The sequence below is a fragment of the Myotis lucifugus genome, unplaced genomic scaffold, assembly GCF_000147115.1.
Source record: "Myotis lucifugus unplaced genomic scaffold, Myoluc2.0 scaffold_63, whole genome shotgun sequence".
Lineage (NCBI taxonomy): Eukaryota > Metazoa > Chordata > Mammalia > Chiroptera > Vespertilionidae > Myotis > Myotis lucifugus.
In genome coordinates, this window is record NW_005871111.1 from 4,573,208 (window position 1) to 4,589,752 (window position 16,545).

Below are 16,545 nucleotides of genomic sequence, written 5' to 3' on the forward strand. Positions count from 1 at the left end.
TATATATATATATATATATATTATATATATATATAATTGATTTCAAAGAGAGGAAAGGAGGAGGAGAGAGATAGAAATATCAATTATAACAAAGAATCATTGATGAGATTGGCTGCCTCCTGTATGCCCCACACTCAGGATTGAGCCAGCAACCCAGGCATGTGCCCTGACCAGGAACTTAACTATGACCTCCTGGTTCATGGGTCGATGCTCAACCACTGATCCATTCCTGCTGGGTAACAATCTATTCTTAAATAGTACAGTTAAAATATCTTCAAATATATAAAGAACATGTCTTGGGGCCTAGTTGCACACAATGACTATTTTACCTCTTTGTATCATATAATAAAAGTACTCAACTGTGAGTTAGAAAGCCTGAGTTCTTGTTTTAGCTCTAAAATGAACTACAAATATAACTTTGGACAAGTCACTGAACTTCTCTACATCTGTGCTTTTGTCTTTGAAATGAGCTGAACAAGGTGATTCACTTGAACTGTAAAATTCCATAACTTTGCATTTGTTCCTGATATTGTATTTTAATGTATTATTAAAACATTGATATCTCTCCAAGGTAGCACTTGTAAACTAAGAGGTCATATCCTTCCTATTATGTTAGAACTAGGCGCTCAGTGCACGAATTCGTGCATCTTGAAAGGAACTGTGGACCGCAAGGCTGCACAGGGGTGGGTCTTGGCCCATTCTCTGCACCCCCACCTGGCCCCTTCTGCCGTGGCCCCCCAGTCTCCTGTCTGCCGGCAGCCCCACTTCTACCACCGCTGTTCCCACATGCTGATGGCGCTGGCCCCGCTCACACCCACTGATGGCACGGAGCGATTGGTGCTGGTGCCAGCAGCAGGTGCAAGCAAGTGCAAGCGGGGCCAGCACCTCAGCAGGTGCAAGTGGCAGCTGCTGCCCCAATTGCCCCTCAGGAGCAGTGGGTGATGGATGGAGAAGCCCTCAGGGGCAATCAGAACCAGCAGCCACTGCTCACACCTGCTGATGGCACCAAGTGATCAGGACCGGCGCCCGGCACCGGCTGTGGGTGCGAGTGGCAGCTCTGGGCTGCAAATGTGAGTGGGGCTGGCACCAGCAGCAGGTGCAAGTGCCTGACGGGACTGTGGTGCACGGGAGCAAAGAATTTTCAGTAACCACCAGAGGCTCACCCAATGACAGCGACCAGCGCCCCGCCTTGGTCTGGCGCCCCCGTTCACCTGCTCCACCATCCCACCGCAGCCAACACCCGCTATGTTCTGCACACACCCCCTGGTAGTCAATGCTTGTCATAGCGACCAGTTGTTTGGTTGTTCTGATTGTTCTGCTGTTTGGTCTAATTGCATATTAGCCTTTTGTTATATAGGATCACTTCCCCAAGGGATGGTGTGGGGGTTTCTATTTTCCTATAGGTCAGGTATGCTCTTTAGCTATTCAACCAGAGTATATGACATACAAGAATGACTTTATTAAGGTGGACTCCTCACACCTTAGAGGAAAAAAAACAAATGTCTCCCCTTTTCACTGAAGTCTTACTGTGAATCCTTACCTGTCACTCTTGCTGACCAGCCCTAGTTCTGCTTTTTCAAATCTGTGTGAGATGAGGCTGTCCCTGGTGGCAGTCATTGCCGGTGCAGACTTTTCACAACATCCATACACTTTAAGTGCCATAGTGTTCTTTTTACTTCCTCATGCCTTTCAAAGTATAGAAGTTGCAAATTTCAGGTTACAGTGTTCTGCTTTGGAACTTGAGGCATTTTGGGGGACTCTCCTGCCCATATATGTCATTTGCATGTATTTGTGAACAAAATACACACACAAACACACACACACACACACAATTACAAGTAAATATACCCATCCACAGACAGTGTTTGTACACCTACTTGCACACACACAAGCACCAGCGTACTTCTTGACCTTGGACTCTGCACTTGAACTGGGAGTTATTACCTCCATTTCCATTCTGGGAAGCTTTGGCTTTCAGAAGTGACTTTGTATCTAACAGAGAGGCTGCTGTGGGCAACCCATGAACAATGAGCTTAAACAGAAGAATGAGGGTAATGTTTATTGGAATAAAGATTAACTTTAAATTCCTCAGGGGAATGAACCAAATCCAGTGCTTTCCTGTTAGCTGACACTTTTTATATTGATGCTGTCTTGGATCTTCTGGAGAAGGGAGGGAAAAAAAATTCAGCAAATCAGCTCTTTCATTCAGCAGCGGAATCTGGGGGGCTGTTTTAGCTAGGCTTTCCGACAATCCCTGGTTTAATGTTTTCACTCTGGTGAGGACAGTAGCTTCACAAATTTTGTGAAAATCTGAGCAATGGAGAGTGTTGTTCAGGGGGGAACAGAGTGCAGTTGTTTAAACAATCCTGGGCCAATAAGCATTTGGGAGGTGGAGTTACTGTTGTGTGCATTTGCAGAGCAAGATAATTCTGAATGAAGACTTTAAACATCACACAGGCTGACGGGCTCTGGTTCTGCTCTTTGTGAGAACAAAACAAGTGACCAGGTGGCTGGGTTTTGCTTATTGTCCGCTGGTGAGTGCAGCTTGTTTGATAAGATTTTAAAAAAATATACATGCAAAGGATTTATCAGAAAGCCTTATGAATATTTCATTAGTTGATATATTCCACTGAATGAATTCAGTGAGTGTCAGTGTGTAGCTTGCAGACAAACCTCATCCACAAGGAGGCTACTGACATAGGAAGCACTTTGGCGCATTTTCAGAGGCAAAGCCGGGCTGATAAAGCTCCTTGTGACAGCCTGACTTGCCATTCTTAGAGTATGCTGCTCTTGCTCTGAGCAGTTCATACACTGGAGCCTCGGCTTCTGAAATTAAACTGGAAATAGTTTGCAGACTTACCAGCCTCCTAACCTGCAGCTGTGTCTCTGCTATGTTTGAGGTTTTTGTTTTGGATGGTGAAAGCGAGCGCTCCACATAAGACATGACAGCAAAAAATTCTTCCAAGGAACTTACTGCTTCTGAACCTGAGGTTTGCATCAAGACTTTCAAGGAGCAAATGCACTTAGAACTTGAGCTTCCGAGACCACCGGGAAACAGACCTACATCTCCTAAAATTTCTCCACGCAGTTCACCCAGGAACTCACCATGCTTTTTCAGAAAGTTGCTGGTGAATAAAAGCATTCGGCAGCGGCGTCGCTTCACTGTGGCTCATACGTGGTAAGATGGGATTTGGAACTGTCGACAGTAGTGCTTTTCATTAGTGAGCAGTGATTTAAAAACGTAGAGTATAGAACATTTGAGTTTTTGTTTATAATCCAGATCACAAGTGTGGAATGAATGGAGAGTGGGTCAGCTGAGGAATACGTAGTGCACTGTGTGTTAAATGATCATTGTGCTCCTAGCTGTTTCCAGATAAAAGAACCCTCTGACTGTGAAGAGTCTTTGGAATTACTGCTTATAAAAATGCCTAGCTAATTCTAGGTAAATTGAGAATTGAAGGGAGTTCAACAAAAACACTCAGTTTTTTTGTCCTATCTCCTTTGAGGTGATGGGTGACTTTTTTGTATGTTTTGTGGTCACTGTTGATGATAATTTGAGTAGTATATTTTTGGTACAAGATAAATCTTTTAATCTTGGTTCTAATTTATTTCTGAAGACAATGTCTGAAGTAAAAGTTATTTTATTGTGTTGCAATGTTTGTAGTGGGTTTTAGCTTTATTGACTTTATCATTACACTACTTCAGGAAAGAGAAAATTAAGTTCCCACTTCTGAAATTACAGTTAGTTAATTTTCTTTATGATTAAAAATGCTATTATCTTTAAGATCCTCTTGTTGTAAAAAAGTGACTTAAATTTTTGATAATAATCAATAAATTTCCAATTTACTTGGAAATGCCAATTAAATAAATTCAAGAACAGCTCTGTAAAAGCTAGCTTCCTTAAATTTGTATAATGAAATTAAGAAAAACCACAATAGAAATTAAACTTTAATTATAAAAGCTATGCCATTTCAGATTTCTTTGAAAAATATATTTTCTATCAGTTGAAAATACCCTTCAAAATTGTGTATCTGTACCCCTACAGTTTTTATTTAATAGGGACCATAGCAATGAATGGAGCTAGTACCACTTAATGGTAATTCTAACACAACAATTTTGTGAGTGCATACTAGATTGCCAACCCACATTATAAACTTAGCATATCTAGTTTTTGAAATTAATATTTACTTGAATTCTGTTGTCTAATCTAGTGCACAGTGCATTGGAAAATTCAGGTTACCCCTAGAAATATGTAGCTTACTTTTCATGGCCACCACATGTTTAGCCAAAACATACTTTACCTAGCTAAACAAGATATGGTTGTTTTTGTTTTCTAACAATGGACTGTTGTTCATGTAATTGCTTTATTGGAGAGCTTTGGTCATCTTTTTGATGGATTAAATCTTATTTAATCATAATCTCAGACTTGTAGAATACACATGATGAGTTTTTAAAAATCTACCAATGGTAACATTTGTATGAAGAGAAGATTTATATATAAATATGTACTGATTTAAAGAGGTCCTCTCTCTAATGGTATACCCCACCCTTAGTGCATGTGTATTTCTATATAATTTGCTAAGTAGTATACCTGAATAGGAGGATGTATATAGGTTTGTTAATTAGTTCTCAGAAATAAAAAACAAGGGTGAAATATATATACTATAGTTAATAAACTCATATTTTTTACTACTTGGGTTAATATTAAGCCCTTATTTTGATCAGAAGGACATTTAATTTGAGTAAGCTAATTTTCAGGTAATGGAAAATCTTCATAAAATCTTGGTAATGTTTTCTTTATGGTAGAGTTCCCGAAGATAATAATTTGAACTTTCTTTTATTTAGAATACATTTTTTATGTTCTAGGAACATAGAGCTATAAATATTGTATTTTTCTTTCCAAAAAAATCCCAATTTTAAAGTAATTAAAGAGTAGTTTTACTCATGCATTATACAAATTTTCTTACAGCAAGTTACAGAAAGAACAACTAAATACTGTCTGTGGTAACTTAATGTGATTAAAGTGATCTCCTAGTTAAGTTAAAACATAATTTTCTACAAATTGCTAAAAAATAAAACACATGACTTTGGTGCAATGTAACATAATGTAGGGTTAAAGAATACAGTCGTCATCACACATACTGTATAACTTCAGTTGGGACTATTACTCATTTTCACCCTTTTTCTCCTTCCAACTCAGGTACTCCCCTTCCTATGTTTCTTAGTAAAGCTGTATCACAGTCTGTCTTCAGCTCCTGATTGTGTCTATACTTATGTTTATTTCTATTGTGTTATGTGAGTGTATGTTTAATATTTGTCAATTTTATTTTCATGAAACATTCCATGTTTCTTTATGGAAAACATACACATTATATATTTAAATGATTTTCTAACTAATCTTAAAAAGTATGTGCTTTTTTATCATCATATGGAACAGTTACATGAGGAAATAAGATCAAAAGTACTTTATTTTTGCCTCATTGTCATGATGAAATGTAACCATCTTTTCACGATCAACGATTGGTATTTTCCAAACCATGCATTCAAGTTAGAAATTCCAAGATATGCACTTAGAAGTCTCTAAAAACATGTTATTACTTTACAGTAGACAGTAGGCTTCTTTTAAGAAGATTGGATTGTTTTGATTTCAGCATTGAAATTAAAGTAATTTTCATGATGAAGCTAAACAATTCAGAGGATACAGTTTATTTCTAAACCCTCTGGAGAATTTTTTTTAATCTTTAGTTATTTGTAGATTTCATATTTTGGTCAGATGAACATGTAGTTCTGGTTTTGAAAACCTACACTGTGAAGTGTGGGCCAATGGCAGAAGATTTTTAAAAAACACCTGTGAAATACCTACTCTGGGGTTATTTAGAAAATATCTGGGGGAAAAAAGTAGATATTCAATGTGCTGTCACTAATCAGAATATTTACACAATCCTAAATCTGGAAGGAATTTGGGTGATTATCTCATTGCTTTTTTATCCTGGGGCAGGACCACAATTGCTCCATCTTTGACATATGGAAATCTGCCCTATTTTTAAGACTCTGGAGAAAATAGCTCTATAACCTCACTCAGTACACATTCTCACTACTTCACAGTCCAGGTATTGGAAAATTCTTCCTTATGGTCAACATATATATAATATACTAGTGGCCCAGTGCACAAATTCATGCACAAAGAAAGGAAATTAATTAGAAGAAATATTTTAATATCCCTATTCACCCTTTCTCTATAATAGAAGTGTCAACCAAATTCATGATCAACAATGACAGATCAAAACACATGCATGCAATTGGCGCCAGCGAGAGCTTTATATGTATCGCTAATGCGTGAGTCAACTTAGCCTTTTGTATATATAGAATAAACTTGTTTAATTAGACCTGCTTTCTGATGTAGCTAAACTTTTTCCAGCTCAGTGAAGCACCCCAACTTCTCTTTCAGGTAATCGTCACCAACACAGCAGTAAATATCAACATGAAGCAGATTATTATTGTAGATCATGCAGGGAGAACAAAGGGTAAAATATTTAACTGCAGCAGTGTTTGACTATATTCTGCACAGTGACAAAACCTGAAGTAATTTTCAAGGTCCAACATTTCTTACTTGTTTTCAGTCGGTCAAGTTTCTAAGCTTTCTAAATCTCCATTTTCTGGCTAATGAAAAGAAAATAGGATTCCACCGAGTCTCCTATCTACCTACTCCAGGACTTCTGTGAGGATCAAATGAGATGAGGCACGGGAAAATGCTTCACAGACATTTTATTAAAGTGTGAAATGTTTGCACCTGGCAATAAAGCAAGTTGTATTCCTGGGCTGAAGAAACTTCAAGGAGGCTAGTTGTCACTAGGGAGAGGAAGCTAGGTGTTGCTACGTGATGTCATTACCTGGCACCCACAGTGACTGGTTCCAAGCTGGGCTGGGCTGTGGGCCGCATTTTGTGCCATAGGGTCTCAGCAGCATTGGCTGCGATTTGGTGGGCTGTTGCTCTGGGGTGGTGGTGGGCCTGTTTCCCACTTTGTGGGTGCTAGATCTGCAGTGCCATTTCTCATGGCAGCTCCTGCATTGAGCATCTGCCCCCAGTGGTCAATGCACATCATAGCGATCGGACACTTAGCATATTAGCCTTTTATATATAGAGATAATATGTATAATTTGTATTTTGGTCTTCAATGGATATTAAGACTTAGAAGACCCTGCATGAATCTGAAGATCGTTATTAATTGGCCCCAGGGTTTTCTTTTTTCATTCACTCAGTTTATGGAATTGAGCACTGCTGTGAGTAAGAAAAAAATTCCCATTTAACCTGCATGGATCCCAATGCCTACAATATTTTAAGTTCTTTACTAGAATGTTCACATATGTTATCTCATTAAATTTCCATTTGACTATAAGAACATGCTAAGTTCATGTTCTTTTCAATATTACATGTTGCAGATATAAAAAAATGTTCTGAACTGCTTTAGCTTCTTCCAAGTGTTTCTATCTAATTAATCATTGTTTTGACCTTGAGACACCATCCCAAACTTTCAAATTCTGAAACCCAGAAGCGGTCATTACACTCATTAGATGGCATGAAAAAATATACATGTCACGCTTTGCCAAGTGTCAATGGAATAGTCAGCATTGCTAAATGGGGAGTGGGGAAATTAATGCCAGAGTTCCTATTTATTATTTACCCCCAACCCCAAATCAGGGGTGAACATTTCTGAGGCATAATAATCGTACCTGGCTTGTTTTTTCTTGACTGGTATTTGCCACACAGTGTCCAGCTTTTTCAATCTTGTTTCCTTTGCTGATGTCCCAACCTTTTTCATCAGTTCTCCTCCATCATCATCAGCATGATGCTTTCTGAAAGAAGGTATTGGTGACAGTCTTGAATACATCCTGGGCCTATTACACACCTCTTTTCTACACTCTCCTCATAAAGAGCACATGTATTGGTGGATGAGACCCATGTTCTGTTTGTCCATGCTTGCAAATAAATGTGCTTGCACAGGGAACACTATTCTTTTAATTAGGGCTAGTATTAGAAAAAAGTCCCATGTTTTTCTTCCTTTTCCCCTTATAGTTCTACTTATATCTTTGAAATCTTCCATGAAATATGAACTTTTGTGTCTAATATGCAAATGCAAAAGTATTAACATAGTTCATACTCTAAAGGAATTTATATCTGATAAGACAAAGCTGGATAACTGGAGAGGAGTAAAAAGAAAACAGTGAATTTAGTACATGCTTGACCTTCCTCTAAACTTGAGTTATATTTATTGTCTTATACAACTTAGTTCTGGTTTGTTAGCTAAATCTACTAAATCTGTGCTTGTATTTTTTAATTTTCTTGAGTTATTTCCTAGCAATATTGGAAAATTTTGAGAAATATTTGTGTCTGTACATACTTACTGATTAAATATTTGATTGAATAAGACATTTGTTGAGATTCTACTATGCTCTAGATCCTACACTGGATTTAGGAGATAGGAAATTAGAAAGAGAGAGTCCTTGTCTTTCAAAGAACTATGTAGTACTGGAAAACAAATTTATGCATTAATAATTAACCAATGATGTGTAAATAATGATATTGAAGAATGATGATCAACTTGTTATTAGAGCACATATTAAGTGAGTACTGATGGAAAGTAAGTCAATGTGTTAGGGAAAGTTTAGATAAGAGATGTCATATGTATGAGGTCTGGAAGAATGAATGGGAGTTTTTCAGGAAAAGAGAGGCTGGAAGGGTTTTATTTATTTGTTTTTTCCCCCAAGGAAACAATAATAAGGAAATTTTGTTTACAAATAATCCTATATAATAAAACCCTAATATGCAAATTGACCAAACAGCAGGATGACAGGTCGCTATGACGTGCACTTGCACCAGAGGATAGATGCTCAATGCAGGAGCTGCCCCCTGGTGGTCAGTGCACTCCCACAGGGGAAGCACTGCTCAGTCAGAAGCCGGGCTCACAGCTGGCGAGTTCAGTGATGGTGGTGGGAGCCTCTCCCGCCTCCAAGGCTGTGCTAAGGACCCCTCAGGAGTGGGCCTAAGCCTGGAGGCAAACATCCCCCAAGGGGCTCCGAACTGTAAGAGGGTGCAGGCCGGGCTGAGGGACTCCCCCCTCCTCCCCACCCCAGTGCACGAATGTCATGCAAGGGGCCTCTAGTAGTAATAATAGCTCACATTTATTCAGCACTTACAATGTGTCTGATATTGTTTTAAATATATTTACTTATTTAGTCTCATAAAAGGCTCATGAGTATAATCATTTTCGTTTTATAAGAAAAAGAATGAAGCATAAAGAGGATAAGTAATTTGCCAAAGTTACACAGCAATTAAGGGTCTGAATTGGGATTTGACTCAGAATATGAAGTATGAAGGAAAGTGAGCAAAGTTCACTGGAATTACAACCTAAGATGAAAGGTGGCAAAGATGGGAAGTAAGACTGAATCTGTAGATTGGAGCCATACTTTAAGGGATTCTGGGCTTTATTCCATCACCAGGAAGCCACTGCAAGGTTGTGAGAAAGGAATGGCCATAAATACCTTTTGCTTTGGAAAGATATGTTGCAGGCATTGTGGAGGGTGCAGTGGTGGACTAGGAGATTAGAAGCAAAGGGAAAAAGGAGAATGTGCATTTGAGAGATAATGACTTCCAATTATTGTGTAAATCCCATAACATCGAAAACTCTGTTTATACCATTCTTATGACTTAACAAATTACTGTTTATGGAAACTGTGAGGCAAGCATGCAAATTTGGTATCCCTTGCATTTATCACCTACAATGGGATGTTATGGATGGTAGCTGATGCACTACCCGCAAATGCATCAAACAATCACAGCTGAGGTGCTTGGGAAGATGAGTACATTTGGGGAAAACCCTAGTGCTCAGTCCTAATTTACCAGAGGTGCTTTGTGTTGTGCTTTATGTATAATCCTGGTGGGGGGTTTTTTACAGAAATTATCTTAGTCCACAGTCTGAACTAAATGCCAGTGGAAGTCTATGCCTCACAGCCTGAGTCTATTGCTTTAATCAGAGCAAGCATTTTCTCAGTAATGCAAGTCTATAAATGGTGTTTCCATGGCCTCCTTAGTGTTTGCAAATCTTCAATATATTGGATTTTTAAAAACGCTTACTGTAAAAAGGGCTTTGTAAAGTAATGATGAAATCCCCCAGGGCCCATGCTGGAAGGTGGCCCAGCAACCATGCCTATTGTCCAACTGCTAAAGTCTAAGCCCCTTTTGCAAAATCCCATTTGCTTTCTTTCCCCATTCCTCTTTTGTCATCTCCCAGTTTTTCTCCATAGGTGTTTATAGTGCTTATTTCTCTAACATCACTGTCAAGACACCAGCGACATTATGCTTGAGACATTTAAATGATTCTCAGAAAAGAATCTAAAATGCTTACTGTGGTTTACAAGGCCTGATATTATCTGGCCTCAGGCTACCTGTGACCTCATCTCCTGTTCTCCAGCCAGGTAGCCTCTCTGTTCTTCAACAACCCTAGCCCGCTTCCACTTGCGGGCCTTTACACGTGGTGATTACTCTGCCTGGAAGATGTGGACATGGCTCACTCACTTCCATTCAGGCTTCTACTCAAATATATATACTAGAGAGGGCTTCTCTGTTTCCTCTATTTAAAAAAAGCACCCTTCACTTTCTAGTCCCTTAATCTGCTTTATATTTATTCTTGGCACTTACTATTACCTAAAAATACATCATCTGAAAAGACATATCTGTCTGTTATATTGTTTTTTCCTTCTATTGTCTACCAATCCTACTGCCTTGCCCGAGGACAGAGATTTCGGCTTGTTTACTAAATCCCAGGCACCTACAAGAAAGGCTAGCACCTAATATATATTTGTTGAAAAAAATAAAAGAAAAATGACTATGGTTTAAGGTTCCTGCTCCTTATTTTTTGAGCCCTCTTCCTTCAGCCCAATATGAAGGAGGAGGAAAGGAAGCTTAGGTGATGCTTATTCTACAAGCATTCTTATTTTATTCATCTCATAAACAGTTGTGTTCCCTTCCTGGCAGTAAGGCTACTCTCACTTGCTTCCTATTTTTGTATTCTAGGATATTGCAGATACAGGTTTAATTATAACATCTCACTAGAGGCTAAGTGTTTTACATGGTAGTCTATTTAATTAAGCTGCTGTGTACAAATCATACTGACTGTAGTGCGATAATGTGAATATCTGTCTGTCGCATGGTACAATTATTTATTTTAGGTATTCCTCATGCGTCACACAGCACAATTAGTGCCACAGCTCAGAAAAGCTCTACATACCTCTTACTGTCTGAGTGGAAATGTTGTACACAGGAATCTATTTGTTATCTGTCCTTTAAAATGTTTGCACATTATACATTACATCATCTACCTATATTTTTTCACTGATGCAACATTTAAAATAAGAAATTTGAGCTTTATATAGGATTTCCTGGGTAACTTGGAAGTAAGAGTTTGTGACTTGCAGAGTGAGGCAATTGTGAGTTCACAACTCGTGTACTGTAGAAAAACCATCACCAGGAGTAAAAAAATTCTGTCTCATTTTTTTCTGAACTGAGAGGTTGGGACCTCTGTCACTCCTAGTAATTGTTTGACACAGATATGTTTGAATCTCACTGTGTACTCTCGGTTGAAAAAAGAATGTGTTGACCTTCTCAGATTGCTTCTTGCTGGAATATGGGCATCTTCTCTTTGAGGGAGAATAAGAAAGGACAGCTTCTCTAGCCCTTTTCTGGCAAACAGTACCTGTCACAAGGTGCGCTCCCCTGGCCGCCTGGCTGCTCCTCTTCCGGCCTACACCCCTCACAACTCAGGCTTACTGCAAAGTGCACAGATCGGAAATAAAGAGGTCTGGGTAGTGTGGCATCAAGGAAAAATGCATTCAAATTGTATTTTCTGTAAATCAGTGTTCTAAGAATCATTTTGGGGATTCCTTGAGAAGTAGGTTTGTGACAATCTTTTTCCTGGTCCTGGATCAAATAAAGCAATATAGATGACTACAGGGTTGGAAAACTTTGGAGGCATCTCATACAGATTCCATAGTCTCCAAGTACTTGAAAACCACCAATTTAAGAGATAAATGACTAGAGAGAGAAAAAAAATTTCTGTGCAGCTGTGCTTGATGAAGTCATAGAAATTTCCAGACAATTTATACCATTAAAATTATGTGCATCTAAGATGTCCAGGAGGGCAGAAGGGAGGAAGGATCTGTGGGTCAAGGAGAAATCACTGGTAGTGAAGACTTAAAATAAAAAATAAAATAAAATAAATTAAAAAGTTGAAAGGATTAGTACAACAAATACCCTCTACCCACATTTACTAATTATTAATGTTTTTCCACTTTACCTCTGTATTTCATACATAAAATCATATATATGCTTTCTTTTATTTGCAGAGAGCACATTTTGATGGAGAGCAGTGGTTTGGAGATCAAAAGGAAACTAGTGTATTTTTGCAATATGGAATTATTTCCATTACATCAGCATATTCTCATACCATAATTTCAGAGTTTAATTCTTAATACTGTACTCACTGACAAATTATGGATAAGTTTTTAGCACCATTTTTAAAAGTAAACTATTGAAATATAGTGGAGGGTTAGAAGTGTCTGTAATAGTTTTGACTTTTCCTGGTGATGAATTATTGGTTTGAGGTGCTTGAAACAGTTTCTAAGAGGATAGATGTCTGTAGCATTCAAATTTTTCTGCCCCAGGAAGAGAAGTTATTTTTTTTTCCTAACCCTATAAAAATTGCGCCATTATTATGGGACATTATATAATGTCTTAACATACTACACATGGGGTTCTATGATTGTACTATTTTGAAGTTACCTTGAATTTTATTTTTTTGTGTTAAAAACTTTGTTTTATGCTATATTATCTGGAGTCAAGAAAGCTAGATTGAGTTTAGTATTTTCCCTTGATCTGCTATTAAAATTTTAGATCAATCAGTTAGCTGTCTTAGACCTCAACTCCTTACTTTGCAAAGTGGAAAAAAATAGCCTTATGTTTAAATATTTTCAAATGTTAGTTTAAATTAAAAAATACCTGTCCATGTAATCCACTATCTATCTCCTCTGATAATATATTAGAGTACTTAGCAAAATACTTCATGCATTATAAGTCATGTAATAGATGCTACTCTTTAATTACATTACTAAATATCTAAACATACACAAACATCCACATTATTTTCAGTCTTGGTGGGTGAAGCAGAAATTATTTTTTTATTATTTGGAAAACATCCACTGGGTATGGAATGTGTCAATTTGAAAGAGACAAAGTGCGTGTGTAAAGAAATAATTTTATAATTCCACTGTGTAATCATTTGATGTACTAAAAAAACAAAATATAACTCATTTATTATCATATGATAATCATATTTTAATGAACCAAGTGTGAATAGATTACATCCCCAATAAGGAAATTTATAGCTTTGTTTGGCTGCTGTATTTTAAAATAGCCTGTGTTACCATCCATTGTGAGAAAAAATTAGAAGAGAACCAATTTGAAGTAATTCCACCCACTTGCGCCAATAAGCTTGAAACGCAGAAGAAAATAAAGGATAAGAAGATGCCTTTTCTATTTCAGGAGTCCACATATAAAAATTGAATATAAGATTCAGTGAACGAATGCCTTGGGAAAATTCCAGTGTCATAAGACACTCATTTATCTCAAAATGTGTCCTTGCCACCCTTTCTATTCCTCCACAAATTAATAAACTCACACTATTTGTTACAGCATAGAGCTTCTGAGAGGACTTCTGTGACTTAACTTGGCCATGGTTACCTCAGAAGTTTATTCAGGAAAACTCGCTCTCCATCAGAACCATTTAGGCCTTCTGAAGAGAGGTGGAAGAAGACAGGACAAAGAAACTAAGAGATCCAAGGCTTTCTTGCTAGTGTCTGAACTGCCCAAGACTTCCTGAGATTTTACCATTAAAATCCATATGAAATTTCAACTTCCTGGGGATAATTAAGTCCCTGGTCCTTACCTCTTAGACTACTCAGCCAGGTCTGAGCTTACCCAGAAAACAGAGTTGTGTCTCCAACAGTCTATATTTACCAAAACAACACAGGTATTAGTGGCAAAACAGCACCAAAATGTTTCTGGCGATTGGACCTTGGTTCAGTAACCTTAGAGCTTGAGTTCTGGCTAAGAAAGAATTCCGAGCAAGACTCATATATTAACAGAAGTTTATTTATAAAGTCACAGAGGTAGAAGAGGTGAGCTGTGGAGGAAGTGAGCCAGTTGGGCTGTGTGGGCTCAGGAAACAAGTTACAGAGGCAAAAGAAAGGCCCCTGGAGCTTAGGCAAAAGAAAGCAAAGAGACACACCTAAAGGAAGAAGGTGAGGGAAGCATGAGGGAGGGAGAGAGAGAAGAGAGAGCGAGTGAGCTAGAAGAGCTAGAGCTGGGTCCTCCGTCCTGAGGGATTTTATCCCCTCCTTAAAGGTGGGAATCTTAGGGGAGGTCCCAGAGGATGACCTCAATAGAATATTCATCATCTTTTCTAGGTATGTCCTTTCAGGATTGTGGTCTCCACAGATTGGTCCCTGCCAGGGCAGGGGGTCTTTAGTCATGGGTCCTGAAGTCAGCCATGGTGTCAGCCCACCTGGCCTTACTGCTTTTCTGGGCTTGGAGCTGAAACTCAATTGAGACAAAGATGTTATTTTTAGTTTGACCAAAACTCTGTCTCTGTGGTCAACAGACCCAAGACTCTGCTTCCAAGATCATTCCATGCAGGTCAGAACCTCATTGTCCTGAGGGCTTACTGCTTGAGGGAGTGGTTGAGCAAGAGCTTGTGTGGGAATCACATGAGGCTGTTCTCTGGCCCCTTGTTCCTCCTCTAAGGGGCTCTACCACATGATTAGCTATATGATAGGGAGGAAAGGTCAGAGGATCTAAACCACATGACCAGCAATATGCTAGGGGAGGAAAGGTCCTTGTTTTCCCAGTTTTGCCCATTGCTAGGTACTCAGGGCTTTCCCCCCTAGTGACATTCCATACCTGACCTATTATTCCTACTCTGCTCATGCCTGTCTAACTACACAGGGACTTTTGGAGGCTGGGTAGTATGGTGCCAAGAACAAAGCATTTGAATCCCAACTCCACCTTTACCAGTCACTGGGTTATGAAAAAAATAATTTAGCCTATCTTAGGTTCTTTTTCTGTATCTGAAAAATTAGAAAAATACTACTTGTATCTCACTAGGCCATTATGAAGAGTAAATGGAGTACCGTGTGTACGGTGCTTAGCACAATCCCTGCACAATGGTAGGTAAGCAGCAGATATTAGTTCACTAACATATCCAGCGCTTATGATTTCATATAAAAAATTATAATATATATCACAATATAAATTACCTAAATATTTTATATGATATGATTTAATTAAATACATTTTATTAAGCAGTTGTGCATAATAAATTTATTCTTTTTAGACCACTTAGAGAATACTTAGTTTCATAGGATAGTACTTCATCTTAAAACCCATGTAAATGTTTTACCACAGTAAAATAAAATTTACAAAGAAAAAGAAATCACTATGTGGTATGAGATTTAATCAGTATCATTCTTCAGAGACGACTGCAAATTACTTTGGCCATAAAATAATCTTCATTCTTTAAAATTCCAGTTACCTTCTTGAATTTCATACTTGTCTCCATTAGTGAAACTAGATGCCGATGAAACACTATTTCTTTAAGTTAATTTAAATAATTTCTAATGCATTTTTAAAACTGATGTTTGTTTTTATTTTACTTATTTTTAAATCTTTATTGTTGAAAGTATTGCATATGTGCCCCTCTTTCCCCCATTGACCACTTCTTGCCCATCCCCCACCGACCCCCCTGCCCCAGGCCTTCACCACTCTATTGTCTGTGTCCATGGGTTATGCATATACGCATACAAGTTCTTTGGTTGATCTCTTCCCGCCCACCCTGGCCTTCCCTCTGAGATTCCGAAGTCTGTTTTTTTAAATTTATTTATTGTTGACACTATTTCAGATGTACCCCATTCGAAGAGATTAGCAAAAACTGATTTTCTTTTCAAAGTACCATAATGTCACTGAAGTTATTTTCCCTCGTCTTTAGAATCTAACCTCCTAGTGATTTGTTTACATGAGAAAGTTTATTCATGAGAGGCAATGGGAAAGGAGCTCAATCTGGAGTCAAAGAGTCTAGACATGCTAGACATGAATCCTGGTGTCGCCACTTACAAACTGTTTTTTGTTTGTTTTGTTTTATGTGTGGGGCAGAGGTAGTCATTTAACCTTTTAGAAACCTCAACTTCCTCATTAGTAGAGAGAAAGCAATTCTTTCCCTACTTATGCATAATAGTTATAAAATTAATTATAATTGTTATAAAAACACAAAGAAATGGAACCTATTTGCTGGAAGAAGAAAGATCAATTTATAGGACAAAAGTAATGTTCAACTAATACAATGAATACAAAGCAAAGTGATTGGTTTAAATGGTGCATGTTTATTTGGATTGTATGTAAAGAGCATCCTGTTAATAAACATTATTAAGTACCACAAACAT

At 38.1% G+C, this 16,545-nt stretch overlaps 1 protein-coding gene across 1 annotated transcript in view; it reads left to right on the forward strand.

Moving 5' to 3' along the window:
- The first annotated feature begins 2,770 nt into the window (after nucleotides 1–2,770).
- Nucleotides 2,771–16,545, forward strand: part of PDE4B (phosphodiesterase 4B) — a 341,369-nt gene continuing 327,594 nt past the window's right edge. The window contains exon 1 of the mRNA XM_006089790.3: nucleotides 2,771–3,178. Within this exon, the coding sequence (XP_006089852.1) occupies nucleotides 2,943–3,178 (236 nt within the window). The 5' untranslated portion in view covers nucleotides 2,771–2,942. The remainder of the gene's footprint in view (nucleotides 3,179–16,545) is intronic.